The sequence below is a fragment of the Desmodus rotundus genome, chromosome 1 (genome assembly GCF_022682495.2).
Source record: "Desmodus rotundus isolate HL8 chromosome 1, HLdesRot8A.1, whole genome shotgun sequence".
Lineage (NCBI taxonomy): Eukaryota > Metazoa > Chordata > Mammalia > Chiroptera > Phyllostomidae > Desmodus > Desmodus rotundus.
In genome coordinates this window covers 8,194,626-8,222,022 of record NC_071387.1, presented here as the reverse complement: position 1 = coordinate 8,222,022, position 27,397 = coordinate 8,194,626, and the positions used below count along the sequence as shown (strand labels likewise).

The 27,397-nt window shown below is 38.5% G+C and overlaps 1 protein-coding gene across 3 annotated transcripts; it reads right to left on the bottom strand.

The window, feature by feature from the left end:
- Positions 1 to 908: 908 nt before the first annotated feature.
- PPP6C (protein phosphatase 6 catalytic subunit) lies at positions 909 to 24,071 on the bottom strand. Of its 3 annotated transcripts, none has more exons than XM_024562108.4 (7): positions 23,773 to 24,071; positions 13,687 to 13,782; positions 6,903 to 6,968; positions 5,772 to 5,913; positions 3,329 to 3,408; positions 2,947 to 3,156; positions 909 to 1,716 (listed from the first exon to the last, which is right to left on the bottom strand). In XM_024562108.4, exons 1-7 carry the CDS (start codon positions 23,845 to 23,847, stop codon positions 1,468 to 1,470), a joined length of 918 nt encoding a protein of 305 aa, XP_024417876.1. In that variant the 5' UTR covers positions 23,848 to 24,071; the 3' UTR covers positions 909 to 1,467. The 3 variants fall into 3 exon arrangements, with proteins under 3 accessions (XP_024417876.1, XP_071077175.1, XP_045052693.1); XM_071221074.1 differs by lacking the exon at positions 23,773 to 24,071 and adding an exon at positions 23,556 to 23,750; XM_045196758.3 differs by lacking the exon at positions 23,773 to 24,071 and adding an exon at positions 14,660 to 18,245.
- Between the last annotated feature and the right edge of the window lie 3,326 nt (positions 24,072 to 27,397).

The following is a 27,397-nucleotide window of genomic DNA, read 5'->3' as shown; positions in this document are numbered from 1 at the left end:
GTTGGTTTTCAAAACTACCTGAACAGATGCTAAAGTGCTTTATTAATTGGCTGGCTTCACAAAGATTTCCTGGAATGACAAAAATTAATTATAGTAGTAAAATGATACCAACTATTTCACAAAATGGTGAATTCCAACATCATTTATGACCACAGTCATAGGAGACACTGGAACACTTGTCCTTATTAGTGGACATTGCATATCAAGAACTGATCATCACAACCCTTTGGATATTCAAACTACTTACACAAAGCCGAAACATAGTATCACAGACCTTTACAAAAAAGGACAATTTGTTTCCTTCTACATTTTTTAAAACCTGCTTCAGATTACAGTTCACAAGTACAAGAGTCCTGGCTTTTCAACCTTTCCAGTTGCAGTTAAAAAATGAACACTTTCTAAAAGTTAAGGTCAAGTGTTACAGCAAGAGAATGATTCCTATTGAAAAGTACATAGATTTTACTTAATGATACTCATGATAGGTTGTAAACTGGATTGATCACATTCTACTCAACTGGTATCAAATGAACACATCAGTATTACAAGTATTAAATGTTTTTCTATTACTATAGAGGATATAAACCAAAACATTAATATGGCAGTTATGTTTTTAGGCACAGTTTAGTGATTTTTTTTTCTTAAATAAATAGTACTGAATTTCAGTTGAAGTTTTAAACTCAATAACCAAAGGGTCAAGAACTCTAAGAGAAAAAAAAAAAAGAATAACTTTAAGCTAACAATGTAAGCTGTTTAAAATTTCTAACACTTTAACCTATCTGGATTTTATTTAAGATTATTTTATTAAAAAATACAAGGAATCTGAAAAAAGATCAATACAATTATCTTAATGTACAAAGTCATAAACTGTAGCAGTTTTTAACTGAAATTTAAAAACACAACAAGGAGGGCAGCCCTTTAGACCAATTTATTTTTATCCATTTAAAATATCATCCAACAAAGGACAATGAAGTTTACAGCTGGGACAAGTATACATAACTCTAGGCATTTGCAGTCCATCGTGCCCACTGAATAACAACTTTGCTGCTGAAATTTCTTAAAACTTACCAAACTAAAACAAAAGGCTGAATGATACAAAAGGAAGAGTATTTCAGTGTAGTCTTTTCTGTCAATTGGCTTTTTATAAAAAGGAAACACATCTTGTTTCCCCCAGACCAGTAAATAAGCAAGAGCTACATGCAGCAGTATGAGTATTAAGACATTTCTCAAGTCTTCTCAGATGAGTCCAAGGTGGGGAATGGGATGAGGGAGAAAACTGATAGGAAAACATTGCTATAAACACCATAACAAACAATAAATTTAGATAATTTAAAATTAAAAAAAAAGGCAAGAGGCAGCATTTCAGCAGCAAAGTGCTCAATAAAAAGTATATTATAGAGGGTAATACACAAAAGTCAGGATAAGAAGAGGGCAGAAAAATGTGACCGGTCAGCAGGATGGGCTAAGGCCTCAAAGGAAATACGGCGTCGTTGTTCTGGGAGGAATAACACGTTCTGAATCTGGAACTGCCCGGAATAACTTTGGTTCTCTTGTATTTACATCTTTGAAGACCATGATCGAAGCAATATTTCCACAACGATAGCAGTAATTAGGAGCGGACCATACTGTTACCAGCTTTTCATCAAACATAAACTTATAGCCTTCGTGCACTAGTTGGTGTGCTCTGCAGATGAGTTTTAAGTTGTTGATGTGAACGAACTGCAATTTAGAAAGGTGTTGTTAAGTATCCAGCATACTGCTTTTTTAAAAATCAACCTAAATATTTAATAAACAATTAAAGTATAAACCCTGTTACTAAACACAGTTCTCATGATTATACAATCCATTCTACAGTTACCCCAATAATTTCAATCAGTTATAAGCTACAGAAGTTTGTGTAACTTATGTTTGTATAAGTTGTACAAACATAAGTTACCCAAACTTCTATAAGTCTGGCCTGAGTCTATTAAGTTTTAGAAATCATACAGTCACATAATTAGAAGTTTCTGGAAGGAAAGCATTCGGCAAGTACTAACAGATATGAAACAAAGTTTTTATGGTTTAATAATAAATATATTGCTACCATATCTATCATTTACTGAGGGCTTAGTATGCTTCTTGCAGAACTTCTGCCACAGATTTATTATCCTTCTTTTGCAATTTAAGGGAACAGAGATTCAGATGAGATAAGTAACAAGTTATCCTGAACCTAGCTCTCTCTGATTCCATGCTGGATTAATTCCCGAAATAGCTCACCAGTGTGTGTGTGTGTGTGTGTGTGTGTGTGTGTGTGTAAATTAGTTGAACCTCAAAAAGTTGCTTATTCACAATATATACATATATCAAGTCATTATGTTGTAAACCTCAAACTAATATGACATATTAATTGTATCACAATTAAAATATATATATATATATTTTAAAGCATCCATGTGCATATAACTCTTGCACAAATTTTTTTTTAATTTTATTATTTATTTTTAGAGAGAGGGGAAGGGAGGGAGAAAGAGAGGGAGAGAAACATCAATGTGTGGTTGCCTCTCACATGGCCCCCACTGGGGGACCTGGCCTGCAACCCAGGCATGTGCCCTGACTGGGAACTGAACTGTCGACCTTTTGATTCGCAGCTCACGCTCAATCCACTGAGCTACACCAGCCAGGGCTAAAATATATATTTTTTAAGTTGCCTATCTCTTGCTTTATCTCATTACTTAATTGTAATATTCAAAAGAAAAGGAGCACTTATTTTACATGTATTACCAGGCAGATGCTGAAAGAGGTGCTTACATTACATCATCTCATCTAACCACTGAGGAAATACCTACATGAGAAATTTGATACCCATAACCACCAGTTTAAATAAACTAGGCTAGAAGTTTGTTTACTGCCACCACAGTTCTTTAGTCATTAGCAACCAACAAATCACTTTTCTGAAAATGTCGGCTTTACCTCATTTGTGACCTTTGCGCCAAAAAGCCAACCAGCTCCTCGGGGACTGATAGCCCAAGTATCCACATCTTCAGGATCTGACCAAACCAGATCACAAAATGCTCCTTTATGAGGAATTTCTTGATTCCGTTCAATGGTTCGAATTTGATCCAGTGTTTTGATATCAGGAGATAAACCACCATGAACACACAAAATTTGCTCATCTATTAACTAACAAAGAAGATAACAAAGAGTTGAACATACAATAATAAACTCAGTCACATCTAAATTCAGGAATGAATCCTAATAATATCAATATAAATAAAATGGCAATTAGATAAAAGTATGCAAAGTGCTACTGGTAAGAAAATACTTGAGGTTTTAAAGATTTATATAAACTTACAGCTGCTACTGTGAGCATGTCAAAAACTTTGGTACAGTATCTCCAGGCATTAGCATTTCCATATTTGGTTTGGCACTCATCTATAAAAGAAACAGGAGAGATCTCAGTAATGCAGTTTTGAGTCTGCCGATAAAAATAAGGAGTACATTAAATACTGGGACAAAAGAAATTAGCTTAAACTAGTAAGAGAGTAAGAGAATTCAGCTTATCTTTATACAGACAAAATGTCAACAGAATATTTAAAATAAAAAATCTAAAACTAAAGGATTATTAAATTATTTTCAAGTCTTTCAATATATGCCTTAATTGTGGGCAAGGAAAATTCTTATTAATAATCTCAATGATTCTTCTTTGAAGAACTTCACATTCTTTATTAAAACCTTCAACCATACAGAAGTGTTTATAAAAGCAGCTATTTTGCTTTTAACGGCTGAATTCTGTTTCTATCTAATCCCTGAGGTCCTGGGATTCTCTGGAGCAAGGGCACAGACTTTATATATATATCATTATATACATGTATATAAACACATATTCATAGATCCTTGGGATATCATATATATGTACATAAGCGTGTATACACACATGGATAGAAACACACACAAGGTCTGTCCAGAAGGTATCCAGCCATTTAATATGAAAAAGAGACATTTATTGAAGATACAAGAAACACTGTACATAGGACAACGACGCCTCAGTCCCCTTCCAAGTAGGTGTCTTGGGACCTCACACAGTTCTCCCAGTTGCCATCAGCCACCCCATCGTATCTTACTCAATCTCATCGATGATCTGAAATCTCTTCCCTTTCAAAGGTGATATTAGTTTTGGGAAAAGTCAAAAGTCGCAGGGCCCCAAATCTGGGCTGTAGCAGGGCTGAGTCACCTGGGTGATTTCATGTTTAGCCAAAAAACTCTTGCACGAGACATGATGTGAGAGCGAGCATATTGCTGTGATGAAGCTGCCAATCACCAGCTGCCCATAGTTTTGGCCTTCTGAATCACCCAGTAGTTTCCGTGGAGGAATGTTCAAGCTTAACACAAAATTTGGTACAGATTTATAGCTATACTCACTCAGTTGTTTTGAATGTGATGGCCACATGCTACACATGTTCACTCACTGGCGACTACTGCCCCCACTGACTAGTACAGTGAAGTCATCACTGTTCACGTACACACATTCCAGTCCACTCTCCTTGAACATTGTTGCACAACCTGTTCTTGTTATATTAACAATGGCTGGATTTTTTGCGAACAGACCTCGTATATGTAAAAGGATATTCATTCAGCTATGTACATAACAGCAACTTAAAAATAACTCCAATATTCAATGTTAAAGGGACTCCTTAATACCATTATAGGATATCCATACAGTATAATACAATGCAGCTATTAAAATAACATTAATGAGGTAAAAAGGCAGGTCACAATATTAAATGAAAATAAACAGGTGTGATCTCTTTTTGGTATGGTGTGTATGTGCACACAAGTATGTATACAACACACACATATGGGCATATATATAGAACAGATTCTCAGACTTGAGTGTGCAGAACATTCACCTTCAGTAGATTCAATGGATCCCACCCTGAAAGATCTGCAGGGAGGTCCTAGTAATCTACATTTTTAACAAGCACCCCAGATGACTCCAATGAGGTAAAGTAAAGACTACACTTTGAGGCACTGATCTATTGAATTGGCCAAAAAGTTCATTTTGGTTTTTCTGCACAATGGCTCCAGTAGTCCTTAGTTGTCTTTCACTTCATTTGAAACATTTTTGTTAGATTGTGATAGCTGTCATATCAGTGTGCATTAAAAAACATCAAAATAGGTGAATTTTTGTGCAACTATTTTAATATTGGAGATGGAAGGTATGCAATTATTTCAGCATATTATGCTTTATTATTTCAAGAAAGGTAAAAACATAACTGAAACACAATAAGAATTTGTGCAGCATATGGAGGAGGTGCTATGACTGATCAAACTTGTCAAAAGTGGTTTGCAAACTTTCTTGGTACTAATAACATTTTGGCCAAATAATTCTTTGCTATGGGGCTGGGGCTGTCCTATGCAATGGAAGATGTTTAGTGGCACCCCTGGCCTCTACCCACTAGAAACCAATAGCAGGAGATGGCCAACACACTCAAAATATCCAAATCAATAAAGTTATTGGTGAATATGAAAAATGTGTCTTTTACGGAAAAAACGTAACGGACTTTTTGGCCAACCCAATAAAAAGATATAGACCAAAGAGTTAAGAATGGTTCTCTCTCCAGGAAAGATTTTCCATTGACTGAGGGAAGAGAGGAAGTTAAAGAAAGTGAGAAAGCGGAAAAAGATTATCTGTATTTTCTAATTTTACTATATAGCACACGTATGACTTGTGTGGGTTTTTTTCCCCAAAGAGGAAAGTAAAACAATATTCAGAGTCACAAAATAGAAGGTCTTACCATAAAATCCATACACCTGTGTTATCTGTCTACTCTCATGATTTCCTCGCAAAAGTGTAATACGATCAGGCCATTTAGCCTTTAGTGCAAGAAGGTAAGTGAAGGTCTCCAAACTATAGTAACCTCTGTCTACAAAATCACCCTGTAAAGTAAAAGTTTACAGTTATAAACAATATAATAGCAACAATAATTTTAAAAATTATGCCAAACTTTACAAACTCAGAGACAGCCCAAAATAACAAAAATGAGGAGTTATACACTCAATTATTTGGAAATTGAGTTTTAACAAAAATTCAAATGGAAATAGGCTGTTTTTACTAAGTATTTGTGCTAGTTTACGATTTAAGAGGCTTACAGGTACCTCCAATACAATTCTCTCAATGATTTTCCCTGCAAAACCACCATGTTTCCGATTCTCTATTACCTACATTAACAGATATTTCAAAAAAAAAAATGTGTAAATCCAAATTTTAAAATAAAGTTCAAAAATAATTTAAACTGTATCAGAAGAGCTGCCAACTTGAAGAAAATAGGGTTATTTTGTAAAAGCAAATACTATAATTATAACAGTGTTCCATGTTCAGCTTTGTATTTAACAATGGCATATGATGACATGTCCATTAACATTTTACTTAGACCAATATTAGAGCAATACAAAAACAGCTAAAAAAAATAATAGTAAAGTGACACAGAAACTTTCAGAGGACAGAAATATGACAGAATGATTCAGAAAAAGGAAAACAGTAACATTACATTCTGAAAGAAAAGTTAAGTACGATTCTTAATAGCAAGTGTGTATATTCAACACACAGATTAGTAACAGATAAAAAATAAATGCTCGAAAAAGCCTGCTAAAATAAGAGCAAACATTTGTGCCTTCAGGTAGCACTTCTGGGGTATTTTTCAGCCCAACCATCACTGAGGCTATGACGCAGTCCTACGAATGCAGCAGTTTATTGAAGCATTTATTCTCAACTAGAGGACAAGGAAAAATGTAGAAAAACACAGAATCACCTTTTCAGATATTTAAATAGTCATTATCACATGGCAAAAATTACTTTGTAATTTACATGTAATGGGATAGATCTTTTTTGTTTAAATAAGTACTTGATATCACTGGTGTTTACATACCATAAATATGTAGTTTGTGTCAGGAACCTGACCTCCAGTTCTGAATAGTTCACAAAGGTCATAAAACTATAAAAGAAAGGCAATATATGTTGATTACAAGTTTCTATGAAGGAATAAATAATAAAACTGAGGAGAAAATATGTAAAGAAGTAGTTAATTAAGAGGACTTCAAATATTTACATTAAAAAAAAAGTATAAGCACAACTGCCAAGGACACAGCTCCCAAGCCAAAAAAAAAAAAAAAAAAAAAAGCATTACAATAAAGCTCACAGCTCCCCTTGAAGCCATTCCTAGATCATTAGTGCTGTAGGCCTCCCTCTCAAATTTCTTTCATACATCTCCTCGCCCATCACTTGAGATTTTGAAATCATTTAACTTATCAGTTACCTAACTTGTCAATAAGTCAACCTAACCATACCTTCACATATTGAGCATCTATTTCAATGAAATAAAAGGAAACATGTAGGTAAAAATTTCTTTCAGCCCTGGCTGGTGTGGCTCAGTGGATTAAGCGCCTAACTGTGAACCAAAGCATTACCAGTTCGATTCCCAGTCAGGGCACAAGCCTGGATTGTGGGCCAGGTCCCCAGTAGGGGGTGTGTGAGAGGCAACCACACATTCATGTTTCTCTCCTTTTCTTTCTCCCTCCCCTCTCCTCTTTATAAAAATAAATAAATAAAATCTTTAAAAAAATTTCTTTTAAAGGATAAACTTACATTGACACTTTATGCCATGAAGAACAGATTGATCTACCTTTCTACACTCTACTGTTGGAAATGTGTATCCTCAGGGTCCACAGATACAGAGTATCTTCTCATTAACAGGTAAAAACAGAATTGTATGTTTCACCATATTCTATTTGACTAAAAATTGGTAAATGACTAATTGTACATTTGGTAACTTTAATCAACTACATTACCCTAATCTAATTCTTAAAAAAAACTTCAATTTTTCTGAAAAAAAGATTTTGGATTAAAGGAATTGACTGTAATCAACTATACCAACTACAACTAATAATTTCCTACACATTTATCTTTTACACTTGAAAATAAAATTATTACTTAAATTTCTAATACTCAAAACAGTATAGCAAGCTTGGTAGCAGTGAATAAAACTGACATTTAAATGTTAACTATTGAAATAAAGCATTCTCCTTTATAATACTTTCATAAGTCTAAAGGGTTATTACTTGCTTAAACAAAGCTTTAGAAAATTTAAAATACAATTCTCCAACTTCTTAAAATTAACAAAGTGACACAAATGTTCAATCTCAGTGAAGTGGAAGATTATTGGTTTTTTCCCCAAAATATTTGCTATGTAGAGTCCCTCCCTTTAAAGGAATATGATGTGTTTGGCATATGCACTCTTTACATATTTTACACACACACACACACACACACACACAGTATGAGCAGTAAAAAAGAAATGTCTATATATCTCTATATATGTGGCCTGTCCGAAAAAAGCCCAGCCATTTTTAATAGAACAAGAATAGTTTGCACGACAACATTCAAGGAGAGTGGACTGGAATGCATATGTGTGAACAATGACAACTTCACTGTACTAGTCAGTGGGTGTGGTAGATGCCACTGAGTGAGCATGTGTAGCGTGTGGCCATTGCAATCAAAATGATTGAGTGAGTAGAGCAACGAATCTGCATCAAATTTTGCATTAAGCTTGAACATTCCTCCACGGAAACTACTGGGTGATTCAGAAGGCCGAAACTATGGGCAATTGGTGACTGGCACCTTTGTCACAATAGTGTGCCTGCTCATGCATCACGTCTGGTGCAGGGTTTATTGGCAAAACATGAAATCACCCAGGTGATTCAGCCCCGCTACAGCCCAGATTTGGTGCCCTGCGACTTCTGACTTTTCCCAAAACTAAAATCATCTTTGAAAGGGAAGAGATTTCAGATCATCGATGAGATTGAATAAGATACGATGGGGTGGCTGATGGCGACTGAGAGAACTGTGTGAGGTCCCAAGACACCTACTTTGAAAGGGACTGAGGTATCATTGTCCTATTACAATGATCCTTGTATCTTGTTATCTTCTTCAATAAATGTCTCTATTTTTCATATTACATGGCTGATACCCTCTGGACAGACTTCATATACACACTCTCCAGGTATAGATATATGTACATGTGTGTGTAACTCTGACTACTAATTCCCCTTCTCTGACTATATCCTAAAGGCAAAAAAAAAAAAAAATCTGTGCAAATATAAAAATGTGTTACAACAGCATTCAGAATAACAAAAGAAAAAAACTTCATGATTAACATCAGGAAATATTTTAATCAAGTATGATCTACCAACTCAAGGACTGGGACCGTATGTGGTCATAAATAATGATTATAATGAAAACTATGTGGCAAAATGGAAAAATAATTAGGAAAAAGAATGGAATAGAAAACTATACCTACAATATAACTATACAATTTTACTATGTAAAACCTGAGTATGTATACACACACACAGTCAGGAAAGGAACATTAAAAAGTTTCACAAAACAGCTGCTTTCATAAAAGTGTGGTAGAAGAGTAAGTGAACTTAAACTTTTCTACTGATGTTTATAAAAATATGTTCTTGAATAAAAGCTTTATAAGTTTCCATGTACCCAGTGTATGTTTAATAGACAAAAATTCTGCTTCTGGGATACACAGCTCGTACTCTATATTGAAAGTTTTTTTCCAAAATTATTTAATAAAGCCCTGGTTGGTGTGGCTCGGTGGATTGAGTGCTGGCCTGAGAACCAAAGGGTCACCGGTTCCATTCCCAGTTAGGGCACACGCCTGGGTTGCCAGCCAGGTCCCCAGTAGGGGGCAGACGAGAGGCAACCACACATCTATGTTTCTCTCTCTCTCTCTTTCTCCCTCCCTTCTCCTCTCTCTAAAAAATAAAATCTTTAAAAAAATAAAAAATAAACAACATTATTTAATAAATATTTACTGAGAACATGTGCAGATAATCAACCCTGTCCTACATTACTAGAAGTCTATCTTATCATTTCACAAATAATTTCTATCGTCTATTATGTGTTTTTCATACCATACTCTATAAACGTTCGCATTTTAAAACAAAACCAATCCTGAGAAATGGATTTTATTCCATCACTAAAGGCATGGAAACAATTGTCTAGCTCGGTAGTTTTTAAACTTTTTTGTTTCAGAATCCATTCATAGTCTTAAAAATTAGAGGTCACTAGAAGGCTTTTATTTATGTAGATTGTATCAATCAGTATTTACTATATTGCAAATTAAAACAGATCATTTTTAAAAATTCATTTTAAAAACCAGTAACTCATTAAATAGTAACATACACATATTTTAATGAAAAAATAAACTGTTTCCCAAAACAAAACAAATTGAATGAGAAGAGTGGCACTGTTTTATGTTTTTGCAAATCTCTTTTATGTCTCACTAAATACAACACAGCTGGACTCTCATTCCCTGCTTCTGAATTTAGTCTGTTGGGTTAGAGTGATTTAAGTACATGAAGAAAATTTGTATGTGTAACAGATACGTGTTATAAAAGGAAGTATTTTAATCAGCTTTAGGGATAACGGTGCATATTCTTTTTTTAATATATCAAAATTTGAAAAAAAAAACTTGAAAAGTGGTCTTACCATATTCATATAGATTGGTGTAATACTCTGAGTGGATAACATAGAAATAACATTTCATTACACATCATCAAAAGCCTTATTCATTAATAGGTTATTATTACCACTCGTCTCATCAGAAAAGTCTTTAAATATTAGAAGGTGTTAACTTCATGGTGGTAGACTCAAATCTTCTAAAATCTCAGTTTTTCATTTGAAAACTCAAATTTTGGCATTGGCAACAACTATCAATTGTGTTCCCTTAAGTGACTGGCTCACCACTTCCTTCACTTCAAATACCCATAGTTAAGTCATTCCTTCTCTCAAGTAAAAATAGCATTCCCTAAAAAAAGAGGCCACTCAGCTGGCAATACAAAGAACCGCACAAGCACTTTTCCTTGAGCAAGCCATCTTTCTTTGGTACGCAGCAGATGTGCTTTATGCAGACTTCCTAGTTCATCACGTTCAAAAGCAGTATCTACTCGACCTAATCAACAAAACAAACAAGTGAGCAAAATAGAAGCAAGTCTTGGAAATAAAGAATAAATTGACAGTGACCAGAGGCGGGGGGCACAATGGGAGGGGGAGAGTCAAGGAAAGGAACATGTATAAAGGACCCAACCACAAGGACAATGGGGGTGGGGACTGAATGTGGGAGGTGAGGGGTGGGGAGGGCAGGGAAGCATAAAAAGGGAAAAACGAGGATGGGGACAACTGTAATTGAACAACAATAAAAAAAAATTTTTTAAAGAAGTATCTACTCAGGGTTGAAAGTTACAATTAATGTCACTGCTTCACCAAGGACAATCTAATGTGATAGTGGTATTTCATTTCACTGTGCATGCATGCTGGCACAGAAGACATTGACAACAGCATAGGCGGGTGCTACTCTCTTGATTCGTTCTGAGGTACCAGCAGTTTTACCCTCAACTGATTTTGTGACACGTTAGGGACCAACCCTCGAGGATCCACAGGCCATACTTAAAGAACTTCTGAGCTAGTTTAAGTGGCTTCTGAAACAGCTAGTATGTAGCCCAAGTCAGGATTTAAATGAAGCTGTCAGACATGGAAGTCTACCATTTCCTCACTAGATTACACTGCTTCATTGCTCTCAGCATTACAGTTGGCCATTTTCATCTGCAGATTCTGGATTCTGTAGGGCAGACTCATCCCCATTCAACCAACAGCAAATCGAACATATTTGGGGGGCAGGGAAGTTATGTTTCTGCTGACATATACCATATAGTTAGGCCTATAATGACTGTGTCTGTATTGAACATGTACAGACTTATTTTTTTCTTGTTATTATTCTTTAATCAACTATTTGCATAGCATTTATATTTTATTAGGTATTATAAGTAATCTAGCTTTAAAGTATATAGGGGGATACGCATAGGTTATATGCAAATAACTAGGCCATTTTATATAAGGGACTGGAGCACCCCAGGATTTGAGTGGGAGGTCCTGGAGCCAATCTCCTGAGGATACCAAAGGACAGCCATATATGTTGGCCAGCGTGTTTGTTTATACTCATAACCCAGTCCTGCAATTCCAGAACTGCCCAAGGAAAAGACAACTAACTGTACAAGGCCCAAAGGACACATCTTACATTTAGTTTAGGGTTAGAAGCTCCACAAGTCCCATGCTTTTGATTAGCAATTGTTTCAAAGGATCAGGTACAAGAGAAACAATGTTCACAGTCTAGTGGTAGTCTTAAATTAACACGGGTTACTGGGCACCCAAATGAGTTTCAAATCTCTGCTCTGTTCCTTAAGGGCTCTGAGAGTTTGGGCTAACTCTTCCATCGTTCAGTCTCAGTTTGCTTCTCTATAAAATGATCCAATCTGATAGGACTTCTGAACAATTTTAAATGAAACATGGGAAAAAGCACTTTGTTAACCTCAAAACATAGAATAAATGTTAGCAAGAATTGTACATTGGGCTGAAGGCATATATGATATAGAAGTACAATTTTATAATTTAAATTGGTTTTTGTAATTTGAAGTTGTCTCTAAATTTCTGATCTTTGAACATGACTGTAATTCATATACTGAAAAGTTCTTAATAACCCCTCAATTTTAATAAAAGTAGAGGCAAACACTGCTTAGTTTATTCTAGCTTTTAGGAATGTGTTAAGGAACTTTATGTCAGCAAAATACAAATGTTTATTATCTTTTGGAGAGAAGTTACATGGAAATTTTAAGAAATCCACTCCTAAAGTCTACTAACATATTACAGATGACATAATGGGGACTCTATTTAGAAGCCAAGAATATGCAGCTGTCAGAGTTCTTATAATCTCAACCATTCAGAGAACAGATTGAAAAGCCAAAAAGAAAAGATCCCGTAAATAGTAAAAATAGGACTTCACTCATTGAGCAGCCTTCAACCACAACCAATTTACCCACATTTCTGCTCTTTTAGGCAGTCATATGTAAGTCAGGGAAACTGCACATAAGACAGTAATTATTGTTAATGCTCATAAATACTATATTGTTCACAATGCATATATGTCTTGTAGCCCCAACTCCACTGTATGCATACAACCAAGAGTGATCAATCAGTTCACTTTTCATTTCCCTATTAAAAAAAAAACTTCATAAACACACCAGGCTAAACACTGACAGTAAGAACCTAAAGATGAGGTGTGCCCATCCTGCCTTGAAACTCTTAAAAACAAACAAAACCAGATAAAAAAATAAATGAACTAAATCCCTCTCATCCCATCCTAGAAGTTGTGAAATGATGCACCAGCAATTTTCTTTCTGAACCTTTGCTATTCTCAATCCTGCTAAGGAAATGAGAAATTTCCAACAAAATATGACAGGAGAGAATAGGATGAACAGAAAATTAGTGCCTAAAACCAAAGCATCTCCTATTAATCATAATAACTACGAGTAGTCCACATTTGTGTTTTTTATCTTCCCCTGTCCACAGAACAACAGTGCTGCTTTCTATTTACCTTTCAAGTATAAGTTCAACAAACTCCATGAATAATTTGACCACTGCTTTTATTTGCTGTAACAGTAACCAGGAATCATGTCATACAGACTGAGGTAACCTAGCCAACCACCACCAACTGATGTTTTTTGTTTCTCTGCCCGTCCTTTGCAGCACAAGTAGAAACACACATGAACTATGCACAGTACAAAGCTAAAAATCTGCTCATAAAATTTTACCTGTCCATGTATGTCTCCACACACTGTTACTGGTGTTGATACTGGCTGAACATTCGACTCTTCCAAGAGGAGGTCACAAACATAGTCACATAGCCGCTGTAAGAAGAAAAGACACAATGCAATCTTTTACTACAATATTAAAACTAAAGATCATGTGACAAAAAGACAAGAACTAATACTTACATTGTTAGGAAAGGAAACTGTCCTTTGATGATTCTGGAATTATGCTTACAGTAATTAGCTCCCAAAGTTTACAACCTACTGTTTGCATTTTTTAAAACCCTAATTCACTTCCATGCATCTTAAGGTTAGTTCCAAAGAACGAATATGCCATGTTTGGCCCGTATTTTTCTAATAGTCTCCCATCACCACCTACTTTTTCCTCATTTTGCCAGAATAAAGAGCAGTGTTCTTTTTAAGTTAGCTTCATAAAGTAGCAATTAATACCTTTAAAATGTTTTTTCTGCTACTGTACAATTTTTGAAATAAAACTATACAGTGATTTTTTTTAATCCTCACTCGAGGACATGCTTTCATTGATGACAAACATTGATGTGAGACAGAAACATCAATTGGTTGCCTCCTGACCAGGGATCAAACCCGCAACCTATGTCTGTGCCCTGACCAGGGATGGATTACAATAAACCGACTGAGCCACTTGGCCAGGGCAATACAGGGATGTTTTCAAGTACCATCTCAGGACCTTACCCACCTTTCTTAGGTATAATGCCTTATTCAAATAATACTTGGAATATTTTTTCAGATACACTCACCAAACCTCCTCAAAGAGAATTCCACCAAAGGTATTTTTAGAAGTGCTTTGCAGCAATTTGTTCAAGAGCGGGCAGAGTTTTCTGTTTGTTAACATGAGGCCTGCATGTTGTCAGACACTTGTCCCATCCACACTTCCTTTCAGATTTCACATCTTTTAAGGAGAGTCCTAACTTCCATCACTGAAGGTCAGAGCACATACCGTGAATACAATTTAAATGTTTCCTCCAACACATCGTCTGACAAAAGCCACTGAAGAAGCTCATCTCCCACTCTTCTTTCCACAATGCATCTATAGGAGAGAAAAGTTCTCTATTTCCCACAATGCTGATCTTTCTATTAATATTTGCCCATTCTCAAGTACTGGTTACTTATACATTTGAGGGCTTCACTGATTACACCCCTTTAAAGATCAGTTATTAAAATGTTACCCAAACAAACCCACTATAAACCCCACCCTGAATTAAACTCAGATTGTCCTTTAAAGAGGTCTGTCCTCACCCTGTATTGTACTGCCCTCCATTCCCAATTGCTTTTTCCCAAGTTGCACTTTAATGTCATGGCTATCAACCTGTAGTACGGGACATTGTAGGAGATGGTCCTCTGTATAGCTGGTCACTGTGTAGGCTATAAACAAGGTATACAGAATGCTGTGATTAAACAGGTGCATTCAAGGAGGACCCAGGAGAGAAATGTCTCCTTGCTTTTAGAGAGTGAGGAAGGAGTGAGGGAAAGAAGAGAGAAAGAGAAATGTCAATTTATTGTTCCACTTATTTATTCATTCACTGGTTGATTCTTATATGTGCCCTGACCAAAGACAGAACTTGCAACCTTGCCGTATCAGGACAATGCTCTAACCAACTGAACTACCTGGCCACAGCGACTCTGTGATTTTTTAATTCATCAGTTCCCTTCTTTCAGTAGCCTCCCAGAAAGCTTAGGGCCTAATTTCAAAGAAGTAACCTGATCATCACAGCTTTTATTTTATATACGAGTGTATTCTCACTTTTACTGATGGTTCCATCTTGGTTTCCTACCTTTATTTTTCCTTTGCCTCACTTATTCTGAATATAATTCACCTTGCTATATTGAATGCATCTTTGTAAACCACTCTATACCCTTTTGGAACCAAGTGAGTTATCATTTAACTCACATTTTGAAACTAATCACTGCACAAATTCCTGAGGGAGCCTCCATGGTTTCCATATTTGAATGTTCCAGAATGTGAACCCCCATATAATTGGCTCTCCTAGTCCACAATGGCTCCTGAACTGCAAGGAGACTGGCCCATACCCCCAGTACTGATATGAAAGTAACAGTACACTATAAAAAACATCACTGTGAAACCCTGCCAATCTCAAAGGCCAGTGAGTGTCTAGAGAACACATGTAAACTACTCAGGCACCATCTTTAACCTGAGGCCAGGCACACTAACTTGAGTAAAGTAACAGCTGCGTCCTGTAACTGCCACTTCTGCAGTCCCAACTGAGGATTTATACAGTTAAGTCTCTAAGCCAAAATCATTGCTTCTCATGTCTCCAGTTCAGCAGTAGCTTATAAATTCCTATCAAGCAAACACAAAAATAAGAAGTCCATGAAATCTCAGCACAAACTCTGCATATGTCAGCTAACTTTATGTACAGTGGCCTCAGGCCAGCCTTGCCATGGGAGAAGCTCCTCCAAAGCCCTTCTTCGGGTTTTGTTCCGCTGCTTGGTTTGTAGGAAATTTGGTTACTCTTACTTAACCAAAAAGGCAAGATCCTTAATCTTATCCCAAATTTAGGGCAAATTATACCTGTCTCTTTCCATGGTGCCCAATTAATTCCTAATCCTTGAATAATTAGGGGTTCATGGACCCCATTCTTAGGAAATCCTATTTCCCTTGCCTACCTTTTCCTTAGGAAACTTGCTCACGGTTCCATTCTATTATCTGCTCATCTTCCTGTTCTCTCTCGTTCCTCAAATACACTGGGTTTTAAATTCTCAACCACAGCACTACTGATTAATTCTTTGTTGTGGGGGGCTTCTGTCCAGTACATTACAGGATGTTTAGCAACATTTCTGGCTTCTATACCCACTAGATACCCAAAGCAACCCCCACCCCCAGCTGTGACAAACAAAAATGTCTCTAGACATTGCCAAATACCCTCCAGTGCAAAATCACCCCCAGCTGAGAACCACTGGTCCAGACCTTCCTCCTGAGTTTAATACTACTATAACAGTGCCTGGAGCACATATGGCAATCAATAAACATTTGTTAACTAACCAACGTGTGTATGCAAGTCTTCTGAACATTTCCACCTCTCAAATTTAGTATGGCCCAAACCAAACTCCCTTGTATTCCTTAATCTAGTTATAGTATTTCCTAAGTAATCCATGCCAGAAACTAAGAGATCGCACTGAACTTTTCCCTCTCCCCCATCACCTAGACCTACTCGGTCAACAGGTCCTATTATACCTTCATTTCCTTTTAAACATCAGAATCACTTGTTGTTTCAAGTTCTCACGTCACCTACTCTATAGCTTCTACGAAATTCCTGTCCCATTCCAATCCATGGTCCACAATGTCGCCATAATAGTTCCAAAACCCAGTGTCACTTCCTTAAAAAATCTCTCAAGGGCACTCTTCTGTTTATGGCAGTGTCCCCAAAATCCATTCAGACACCATTGTCACTCCTACCACATACAACAGTATATTCCTGTAATAGATTTCTTTGAATCTACTTCTATTTTTTAGTTAGCCATATTTTAAACTATATCAAAAAAGTCCCAGTATGCTGTTTCCCCTTAAAATATAAAAACATTTCAAAGTGTTTATCTTCATACAACCTAAAACATAAAAAGTTTATCAGCCTTATCCATGATTTGTCCTCTGCCTGTCTTCCCAGCACCACTTCCAGGCATACCAACTGCCTCAAATTCCTCGAATCAACCATGTTCTTTCTTTCAGATTAAGCTACACCATGGCACATAGTATTTACATGTTCTTTCCTTCCTGTTTTGTTTACCTGAATAAACTCTACTCATCCCCTCATTTGCTCCTGCTTTGTAAAACCATCTCTGTCCTCAGAGTTAGATACTGCTTCTGTTTCCCAATATGCTGGACAGCCCTCTATTTTAGCACACCATGCAATGATTATTTGTTTATTTCTCTATCTCCCTTACTTCTCTATCTCCCTCATATTGAGAGCCCCTCAAAAGCAGAGAGAAGTATGAGATTCTACTTCTAGCACCTTCAGGGAATAGTACTTGACACAGGAAACATTTAAAGAAATGTTTGTTGTAAAGCAGTATACAGTTTGATGCAACAAACCTTAACTGATTGTCACATACAAGGCAGTGATCTAAGACCATGGAGAATACAATAAACAAGATACGATCCTGGCCCTCAAGAAGCTTATAGTCTAACAGTGAAGACAGACACACTTGCTACCATACAAGACAGAATACATACTCTAAGTGGTATGTACAGGCAATGAGATATCAGCTCACACCTAACAGAATGGCCATCATTAATAAATCAACAAACAGCAAGTGCTGGTGAGGATGTGGAGAAAAGGGAACCCATTCCTACTGTTGGTAGGAATGCAGACTGGTGAAGCCACTGTGAAAACAGTATGGAATTTCCTCCAAAAAACTCCATTATGGAACTGCCTTATGACCCAGCAATTCCACTGCTGGGAATATACCCTAAGAATTCTGAAACACCAATTCAAAAGAACTTGTGCATCCTTAATTTCATAGCAGCACTATTTACAATAGCTAAGTGTTTGCAATGGCCCAAGTTCCCATAAGTAGATGAGTGGATTTAAAAACTCTGGTACATTTACACAATGGAATACTACGCAGCAGAAAGAAAAAAGCCCTACCTTTTCAACATAGTGGACAGAAACAAACTATTATGCTAAATGAAATAAGCCAGTTGGCGAAAGACAAATACCATATGACCTCACTTATAACTGGAATCTAATGAACAAAATAAACTAATGAGAAAAAGAACCAGAGACATGGAAACATGGAACAGACTGATAGCTGTAGGAGGGGAGGCAGGAGGGGGGAATGGTGGAAGGAAGAGGAAGGACTAGTCAAAGAACATGTATGAATGCCTCATGGACCTGGACAACAGAGAGAGCACTGACTGTGGGAAAGAGGGGCGGGTTGGCTGGAGGGGGGCAAAAGGAGAAAAGAAATTGAGACAACTGTAATAGAACAATAAAAAATAAAAAGTGTAAAGCAAAATAAAAAGTATGTATGGAATAAAAATGCTATAGAGCAAAGGTTAGTATAGAAAAAATGGGAATTTTTAGTAATAAATTAATTCAGGCATGTCACTGCGGCAAAATATTGAGTCACTGTGGCAAAAATCACTTAAACTTCACCAATTCATCTACTCTATCACCAGGAGTGTGTAAATAACAGAATGGACATGAAGGTGCTCAGAAGACTATCAGTAGCTATGTAAATTCTAATCATTGGTAGTAATTCTGACTATGGAATCCAAGAGCCCTGCATGGAGAAACTGGCATCTAAGCTAAAGCTCAAAAGAGGCATGGACCGTACTGCATAGGGAAATCATCAGTGGTAGTTTAGGACGAGAACCCTGGAGCCAGACTTGCCTAGGTTTGAACCCTAGCTCCTCCACTTACTTAGTAGCTGTATGACTTTGGAAAGTTACTTAATCTGTCTGTGTTTCAGTTACCTATTTATAAAGCAGGGCAAATATTACTAACCAACTCAATGAGTATTAAATAATTTAATCTTTGTACTATGTACATATTAAGTAGGTGACGGAAATAGACTGAAAAGAAGCAAAGAAGCAGGGCATGTGGTCAGAAGACAGCAGTCCAATGTGCTTAGAATGGAATGTAAAAAAAAAGTGAGAAAGTGGAAAACATATCTAGAAAAGCAAGCTATTCTATCAGAAAGAGCTCTGCAAGGAGGCTTTCCAACCTAATTCACAGATTAGCTGGACATCCTCAGGCAGATCACAAACTCTACAAAGCTCAGTTTTCCCCTCGGTAAAGTGAGAAGGGTACTGAACGAGATGAACTCTGATTCACTCTCTGCTCTGCAATTCTAGAGAATGGGTTGAGGAGTTGTTAGAGGCATGCACTGTCCCATCCAATACCCACAAGCAACATGTAGCTATTGAGCACCTTAAATGTGACTGGTCTGAATTAGGATGTCATAAATGTAAAATATACACCTTATTTCATAGACTTAGTACAAAAATGGGAAAATATTACATTAGTAACTTTGTATTAATTACATGTTGAAATAATGTTAAAATTACTAAAATTAATTTCACCTGTTTCTTTTTTACTTTTTTTAAAATGTATTTTCAGGCTTACATTTCTGAGCATTTTATTTCTACTAGATAGCACCATTACAGTCTATTTTCAGAATATACAGGAAAATGTGATTCAGTGGCCAAAGCAACAAACAAAATGCAAGGCCCTGTGAAAAAGTCTTGAAAATATAGAAAACACTCTTCTGGCCCTACACAAAGCCATGGTATGTGCTTAAGTCCTCTACTATGTTCACTTTTCCTTGCATTACCTGAAGAAAGATACCATGCAAACCAAACAACTCTGGTAAATAGAATGATCAGTAAGACAAGCAATAAGCTGGCAGATACGTATGGACATACACAAACAAGCATGGAAGGATAAATACTACAATATATGATGACAATCTATAAAATCAGAGAGGCTGAATAAGATGGTACAAAAGGCTGTTCAAATGTCAGAAAAAAGTTCTCTGAAGCTTTATGGCGGCATTTCACACAGAGGTTCAACTTTACAAAGTAGGTAGTCTCAAGTGAAAAACTCAGGGATGGCTCAGACTAAACATAAAAGTCAGTTCTAGAAAGATTACGTTGACTATTTATCATAAAAGCAGTTACTAGGGAATTACACAATTCTTTATATTGCATCTCTGAGATAGACACTAGTATTCTCCCACCCCTACCATGGTAACAGTCTTCAGTTCCTCAGTAAAAAAGTGAACACCAACTCAATGTGCAATTTCTTTGTTTCAATGTCACCTTTAAAAACCATTCAAAAGCTCTGGCAATCTCCAAGTTATAGAACCCATCACCTGCCTAAGTATTGGGTTGGCCAAAAACTCCGTTACATTTTTTTTCCATAAAAGACATTTTCGTTTTCACCAATAACTTTATTGATTTGGATGTTTTGCCTATGTCAGCTATCTCCTGCTATTGGCTTCTAGTGAGTAGAGGCCAGGGGTGCTGCTAAACATCTTCCAATGCATAAGGCAGCCCACAGCAAGGAATTATTTGGCCAAAATGTCAATAGTACGAAGAAATTTCACAAACCACTTTTGACATGTTTGATCAGTCACAGCACGTTCTCCATACACTGCACAAATCTTTTTTTGCATTTCAGTTGCGTTTTTACCTTTCTTGAAATAATAAAGCATAATACAACAAAAATGTTGTATATCTTTTTCCATCTCCAATATGAAAATGGCTGCACAAAAATTCACAAATTTTGGTAAGTTTTTTTTAAGGCATGCTGATATGACAGCTGTCACAATACAATCTAACAAAATTGTCAATACAATCTAACAAAATTGTTTCAAATGAAGTTAAAGGCAACTAAGCACTACTAGAGCCATTGTACTGAAAAAACTAAATGAACTTCTTGGCCAACCCAATACTGAAATTTAAGTTTTCGGTACACCTGTCTTTTATCATTCATTCTTCCACTTAGCCAGATATGGAATCTGTATCTTCCATGATCAGCTCTGAAATCTTTTTTGTGGATGAGAATCGCATGACCTCTTTTTTTAAAGAAAGGTTATGCTTTGGTCCATTCACTTTTATATTTCATCCTTATTCCTTCAAAACAGTTATGCAGATTGGAGCCACTATTAGTGATTTGACAGCTTCCAATTTAGGTATAGAGAAATCATGATTAAATCTAGAACATCCTGTGCACTTATTATTTTATTTAGTACCTCCAACTTCTAGTCAGTTTAAAACACAGTGAATTTCTGTCTTTTCTACCAGAACAAATCTTTTCCCTAATGATCATTAAGTGGTCCTAATGATTTCTTTTCTTCTTCTAGACAGAATCTTTTATTTTGGCTTTGAAGCCTCTGAAAAGGTGCTCCTGGAATACTTGCCTAATTTTAGTTTGCACTTCATGCCAAGAAGTAGAAACAAAATTAAATTTCTTTAAATATGCCACAGATGAACAAATTAAATCACAAGCAAATTAATGTAATAAACATAGTTCCATGACAAAAAAAAATTCCACTTAAAAAAAGAATTCATAATTTTCCCCAGTAGATGCCCAGAAGATTTTTAAAAAATTTATTAAGAAACACACACTCTGGCTGGTGTGGCTCAGTGGACTGAGCATCAGCCTGGGGACAGAAAGGTCACCAGTTCGGTTCCTGGTCAGGGCACGTGCCTGGATGCTGGCCAGTCCCCAGTTGAGGAGGCGTGAGAGGCAACTGAACGATGGTTCTCTCACACATCAGTGTTTCTCGTCCTCTTTATCCCTCCCCCTCTCTCTAAAAATAAATAAATAAAATCTTTTTAAAAAAGAAAAAGAAACAGACACATGCTTAATATGTCCAATTGTGTTGCAAGAGGAAATGAAATGGTTTAATAATTATATTTCCTTGAAGTGGGAAGGAAATCTAACGTTTATCAAACTCAAAGGTCTAAAGAAAATCCAAGTGATTATCATCCAAATCTCAATATCCGAATAAATTTCAATATCCAATTTCAAGTTAATATCAAAATATATTTTCATAATAAGCAACATTTTGCTATTATAAAACATAAAACTTAAAACAGCTTTACATATGCCAAAGAACAGAAAATGTCACCATGATTCACCGATATGCAAAAGCCCACTTCACCCACGGGGTTAATAATGCTACCAAAGATGCCTGGCTAGTGTTCCACGAACTGGGTGCCAATGGCGGTGCCATCTTCGTTTCCCAAAGAGAAGCACCTAACAGAAAGCAGCCACAAAGGATTCAGGTGAACATGAAAGCTACATTTCCACTAACATTGGCTTTGTCCTCATTTTAATTAAACCATCCCGCGAAGAAGGGGAAAAGGCACACGAATGACTCCCCGACCATTTAGCACCTATAAATAAAAACAAGTTACATTCACAACAGCTCCCTTGGCTTTCAACATTTTGCATACTTGTTGACCGTTGTTAAACACCAACTTCCTGTATCAACAGAAAGAGCAAAAGACAAAAAAGCAGCAACATCTCCGTAAGAGCAAAAAAAGTCACGACACGGACGAATTGCTTTAAGCCCACAGCTTAAAGAATAATTTTTTAAAAAAATGCAAAAAAAAAAAGCTACTGGCAGTTTACTCACCTCTCAGCAAATCAAAGTTAACGGAACAAATAAAAACAAACAGCAGCACTTACCGCGAAACCCTGCGAGCCCCGAAGCGCCGGGCTCCAGACGCAGGGAAAGAGCGACGGTCAGAGGCTGACAGTCCTCCCTCTCAGCCGCGCACTCGCGGGCCGGGGCTCGGGTTCCCCGCGACGGAGAACCACCCACTCCTCTAGGGAACCCAGGACCGGCGACCCTGAGTTACGGAGGGCTCATGGGGGAGCCACGCAAAGGACAGCAAAGTGTCGGTCTTTACCGAGCGACTCCAGCCTCGTCCACTCAAACGAGCTCCACGGCGCCCTCGCGAACGCGACTCCGACCCCAACGCGCAGAAGGGAGCCCGCACCCCGAAGAGCCACGGGGCGGAGAGGCAGGGAAGGAGCCGCCGCGGCATCCTTCCTCCCACCTCTCGCCCGAGCGGCGGCCCGGCCCGCGGGAATCCGAACACCCAGGGGCCGCGGTCGCCGGGCCGGGGCATCTGTCAGACGCCGGCCGCCCCGCGCTCCTGTCACCGCCTCTGGAGGGATGACCCCACGCCGAGGGCACTGCCCGCCGGGGCCCGGTTCGGAGGCCGCGGACGCGGTGAGGAGAGAAGGGTCTTCCACGCACAGCTGTTACGGCTCGGAGCCCTGAGGCCGCCGAAGGCCAGGAGGGGCACCCCTGGGGCAGAGGCCGCGACATCCCCCGGGCTCCCCGCTACGGACCCGGGACGGCATTCGGCGGACTCCCGCTCCCCCGGCTCCCCATGCTCTCCGCGAGACGCCGAAACGGACCGGGTCGCCCGGCACCGCGGCGGGCCCTCCACCATGACGGGACGGGATGCTGGCGGGGGTCCCGCGTAGAGAAGGGCGGGCCGGCGGGCGCCCCGCTGCCGGAAGGGGCGAGCCCCGCCAGCGGCGCTCCCGCCCCGGCCGAGCTCACCTTCAAGTCGTTCTCCGGAAGGTACTTGCACAGCCGCGCTATCTCCACATACTTGTCCAAGTCCAGGGGCGCCATTTTAGAAATAACAAGCCCCGACGGCGGCGGCGGCGGCGGCGGCTGAAGTAGCGGCGGCGGCGGCAGAGGCCGAAGCCGGAACTCTTCCTACGTCACGTCCGGCCCATGAGAGGCGTCTGCGCAGCGGCGTACGGCTTGACCCGAGTCTCCCCGCGGCCTCGGCACGCCCCTCACCTTCTCCGGCAGAACTCCGGCTGCAGGCCCGGAGGGGTACCCCTCGGTCCCGACAATGAAGCGTGCTGGGACCCGTAGTTGTTTGCCGCGGGGCGGGCTGGGATTTATAGTTTTGAATAGTGGCCAGATACCCCCTCTTTTCCTCCAGTTTCCTTCCACCAGACTTTCACCCCTAGGGACCCAGCGAGGCTTTTCCAATCAAAACGGCGAAGTAGGTGACCCTAGCTCCTCCCTGGCTTCTCACTTCGACTCATTTAAGCATTGTCATCCCCAACACCTTCAGTTAAAAATTAGGTAAGCCTGGTCATGGTAACCTGTTTGCACATTTCCTAGGCCTTTTGAAAACCTTGCCTAAATCTGTGGCAGAGATGTCAGGCAAGCAGTCTTTCAGGCTTTAAGGAAGGGAAACAAATAGTAAAGCGTTATTATGCTAAGTGCTATATAAACGCTGTTTTTCTGTTCAATTCTCATGACGACTCATAGAAAAGCAACACTTAGAGGGGTTAATTAACTTGCCCCAAATCTCAAAGGAAGTAGGTGGAAGGAGGCTAGATTGGAACACAGGTCTAGGTGTTTTAAGTGCATTGCAGTGTGTCCCATCAGGTCGGGGATTTTTTGTTGTACGTTCGGCACTGAGAACAGGATCTGGCATGGCACTTAGCATACCCTCAACATTCGGTTCATTCAACAGCTTTTCCTGAATACCAACTATGTGCCAGGTACAGTTGGAGGCACTTGGGATATTCAGCAAACAAAATAGACGAAGATCCCTGTCCTCAACCAAAAGCCAGCTATCTTAGAGGAGACAGAACATAATAATAAATTACAGTTTATTGAAAGTCGAAGGAGCTGTTGTGAATGTAATTTGTTATTTACTTATATGTAAATTATATGTGCTATGTGATAGGGAAGTCATTTTCCCCCCTTCATGGGATGATTTCATTAAAATGAGGACAAAGCCAATATTAGTAGAAATGTAGCTTTCATGATCATCTGGAGTCTTTTTGTGGCTTCTTTCTGTTAGGTGCTTTTTTTAGGAAACAAAGATACCACTAACATTGGTACCCAGTTCATGGAAAACTAACCAGGCATCTTTTGGTAGCATTATTAACCCCATAGGTGAAGTGGGCTTTTGCATTAAGTGCTGGGGGTAAGAAACCCCAACAGGATAAGGGAGATGGGGTGATGCATTTTAAAGGACCATCAAACAGGTGGGGAGCATGCATGTACTAGAGGGGAGTTATAAGGAGGAGCTGATGCAGAGGCCTTAAGATGGCCTTAAACCAGCATATGTAGAATCTTGGAAATGGCAAGAAAGTTAGTGTGGTTAGAGCAAGGTGAGAGGAATAGGAGAGGGGATGAGAGAAAAGAATGTTTTCTTTTTTCCCTGATTTTTACTTTAATGTAACGGGGAAATATTGCAGGATTTTGAGCAAAGGAGTAATATGATCAAACTTATTTTAGAAGGATATGGTGCTGTATGAGACTAGGAGATAATGTTTGCAGCCAAGACACTAGTTAGGGTGCTGTCATATAATCCAGTTGTAGCAGATTCTCAATAAATATTTGTTGTTCAAGTGGCTTTGGACTGGATTCTCTTGCTCTAAAGTGTATTTTGGGGATATCTGGCTAACATTTAACGAGGTCTTTGGGTGAAGTTCTTTGGATTATTCTTGCAACTATTCTGTAAGTATGAAATTGTTTCAAAGTAAAAATAATTTGTAAAAATTTGTTGTAGAATGAGCCCTGGCTGTTGTGGCTCAATGGATTGAGTGCCAACCTGCAAACCAAAGGGTCGTGGGTTCGATTCCTGGTCAGGGCACATGCCTGGATTGCAGGCTAGGTCTCCGGTTGGGGGCATGTGAGAGGCAATTGATCAATGTTTCTCTCCCTTGCTTTCTCCCTCCCTTGCCCTCTCTCTGAAAATAAATAAAATCTTTAAAAAATAAAAGATAAATAAAAGTTTGTTGTAGAATGAATGATGCCCACAAGCATACATTTCTTAATTCAATCAACAAGTAGTTATATAGGTTATATAGTACCTGCGATGTGAATGAGACCAATATGATCCCTGCCCTCATGGGGCTTACAGTCTGATAGGGGAGACAATAAACATATAAATGAGAAAGTAATTAGATGCAAAGTGTGATTAGCACTGAAATGGGAAAGCAGTACTGTGGGTTAAAAAAGGGAGTAGAAGAGGCCTTCTTTAGGTTGGCAATGTATTGGAGGTAAAGCATGCAGACTCTAGCACTGGATAGCCAGGGTTCAAATCCATTACTAACCATGAGACATTGGCAAAGTTATTTATCTTTTCCGTGCAGCAGTGTATTAGCTCCAATATGAAGCCTGTAATAACAATGCCTAACTCATATGGAAATAAGAATAATATTTACCTTATAGGCTTGTACTGAGTTTTAATACAGTTAATATGTGGAAAGTGCTTAAAACAATGTCATGTACAGAGTGAGTGCAATGTATTAGCTCTCAGTTTTGGGTGGGCCAACCAAGGCCTTTCTGAAGAGGTAACATTGAAGACTTTAGGGGGAAAAAAAGTATAGGGAGAATGTGCTCTGGGTTTCTTGGAGGAAAAAATTCCAAGTGAAGAAAAGATGTAACTGTTGTTTGACATTTTTTAAAATTACAGTCCTCTTTGGAAAGCTGGCAATTCACGTTTCATCTCTGAACCTCAGTAACTGGGAATGAATCCTACTCAAAATACTTTCTCAGAATTGGGAAGGAGGACAAATAAAGTGCTTGAAAGGAAGTTGTCATAAGCATCATTACTTTCCTTGCTGATAAGTCAGTGAACAGGTAGGTAATGGAAGCAGATGGTAACCCATCCCACTGAAAATAGGTGGCAGTCCTCACATTACCAAACCGGCAGAAAGAAGCTCCATCCTGCAGACCCACCTCATTCGATGAATCTCAGTGTTGACATCCAGAGCAGAGAGAGGGAAGCATCTCTGAGTATTGGGCGAGCTCTTAGAAGAGTTGATAGCCACTCTTGAATGGGTGATCCATTCAAGACAGTGTGCAGAGCTTGCTGACTGGAATATGTTATTAGTCTGCCTTACACAAAGCAAAAGGTACAGACTCCTGGTTCCGCCATTTATGTGAGTTAGTCATTTTAATTTCTCTAGGCCTTGATTTCCATTATAAAAGTAGACCTCAAAAGTTCCTTCCTGCACCTTCTGAAATGTGATTTCTAGTCTAAAAGCGTAAGATTCACAATGAAAACTGGTTGCTCTTTAGCCCACGAACCTCTTCTAATTTTTGTTTATGCACAACTCCAGCACAGCACCATGACATGGATCCAGTCAAAAGACACGGGGTGTCACAGCTTTCTGCAGCTCTCTGCAGCTCCGAGCAGAAA

Coding starts and splice junctions, on each gene's coding strand:
- PPP6C (XM_024562108.4), bottom strand. CDS start 23,847: ATGGCGCCCCTGGACTTGGACAAGTATGTGGAGATAGCGCGGCTGTGC. Junction 13,783..23,772: donor TTCCGGAGAACGACTTGAAG/GTGAGCTCGGCC, acceptor TTCTTCTTACAG/CGGCTATGTGACTATGTTTG. Junction 5,914..6,902: donor ACACAAACTACATATTTATG/GTATGTAAACAC, acceptor TTTACTTTACAG/GGTGATTTTGTAGACAGAGG.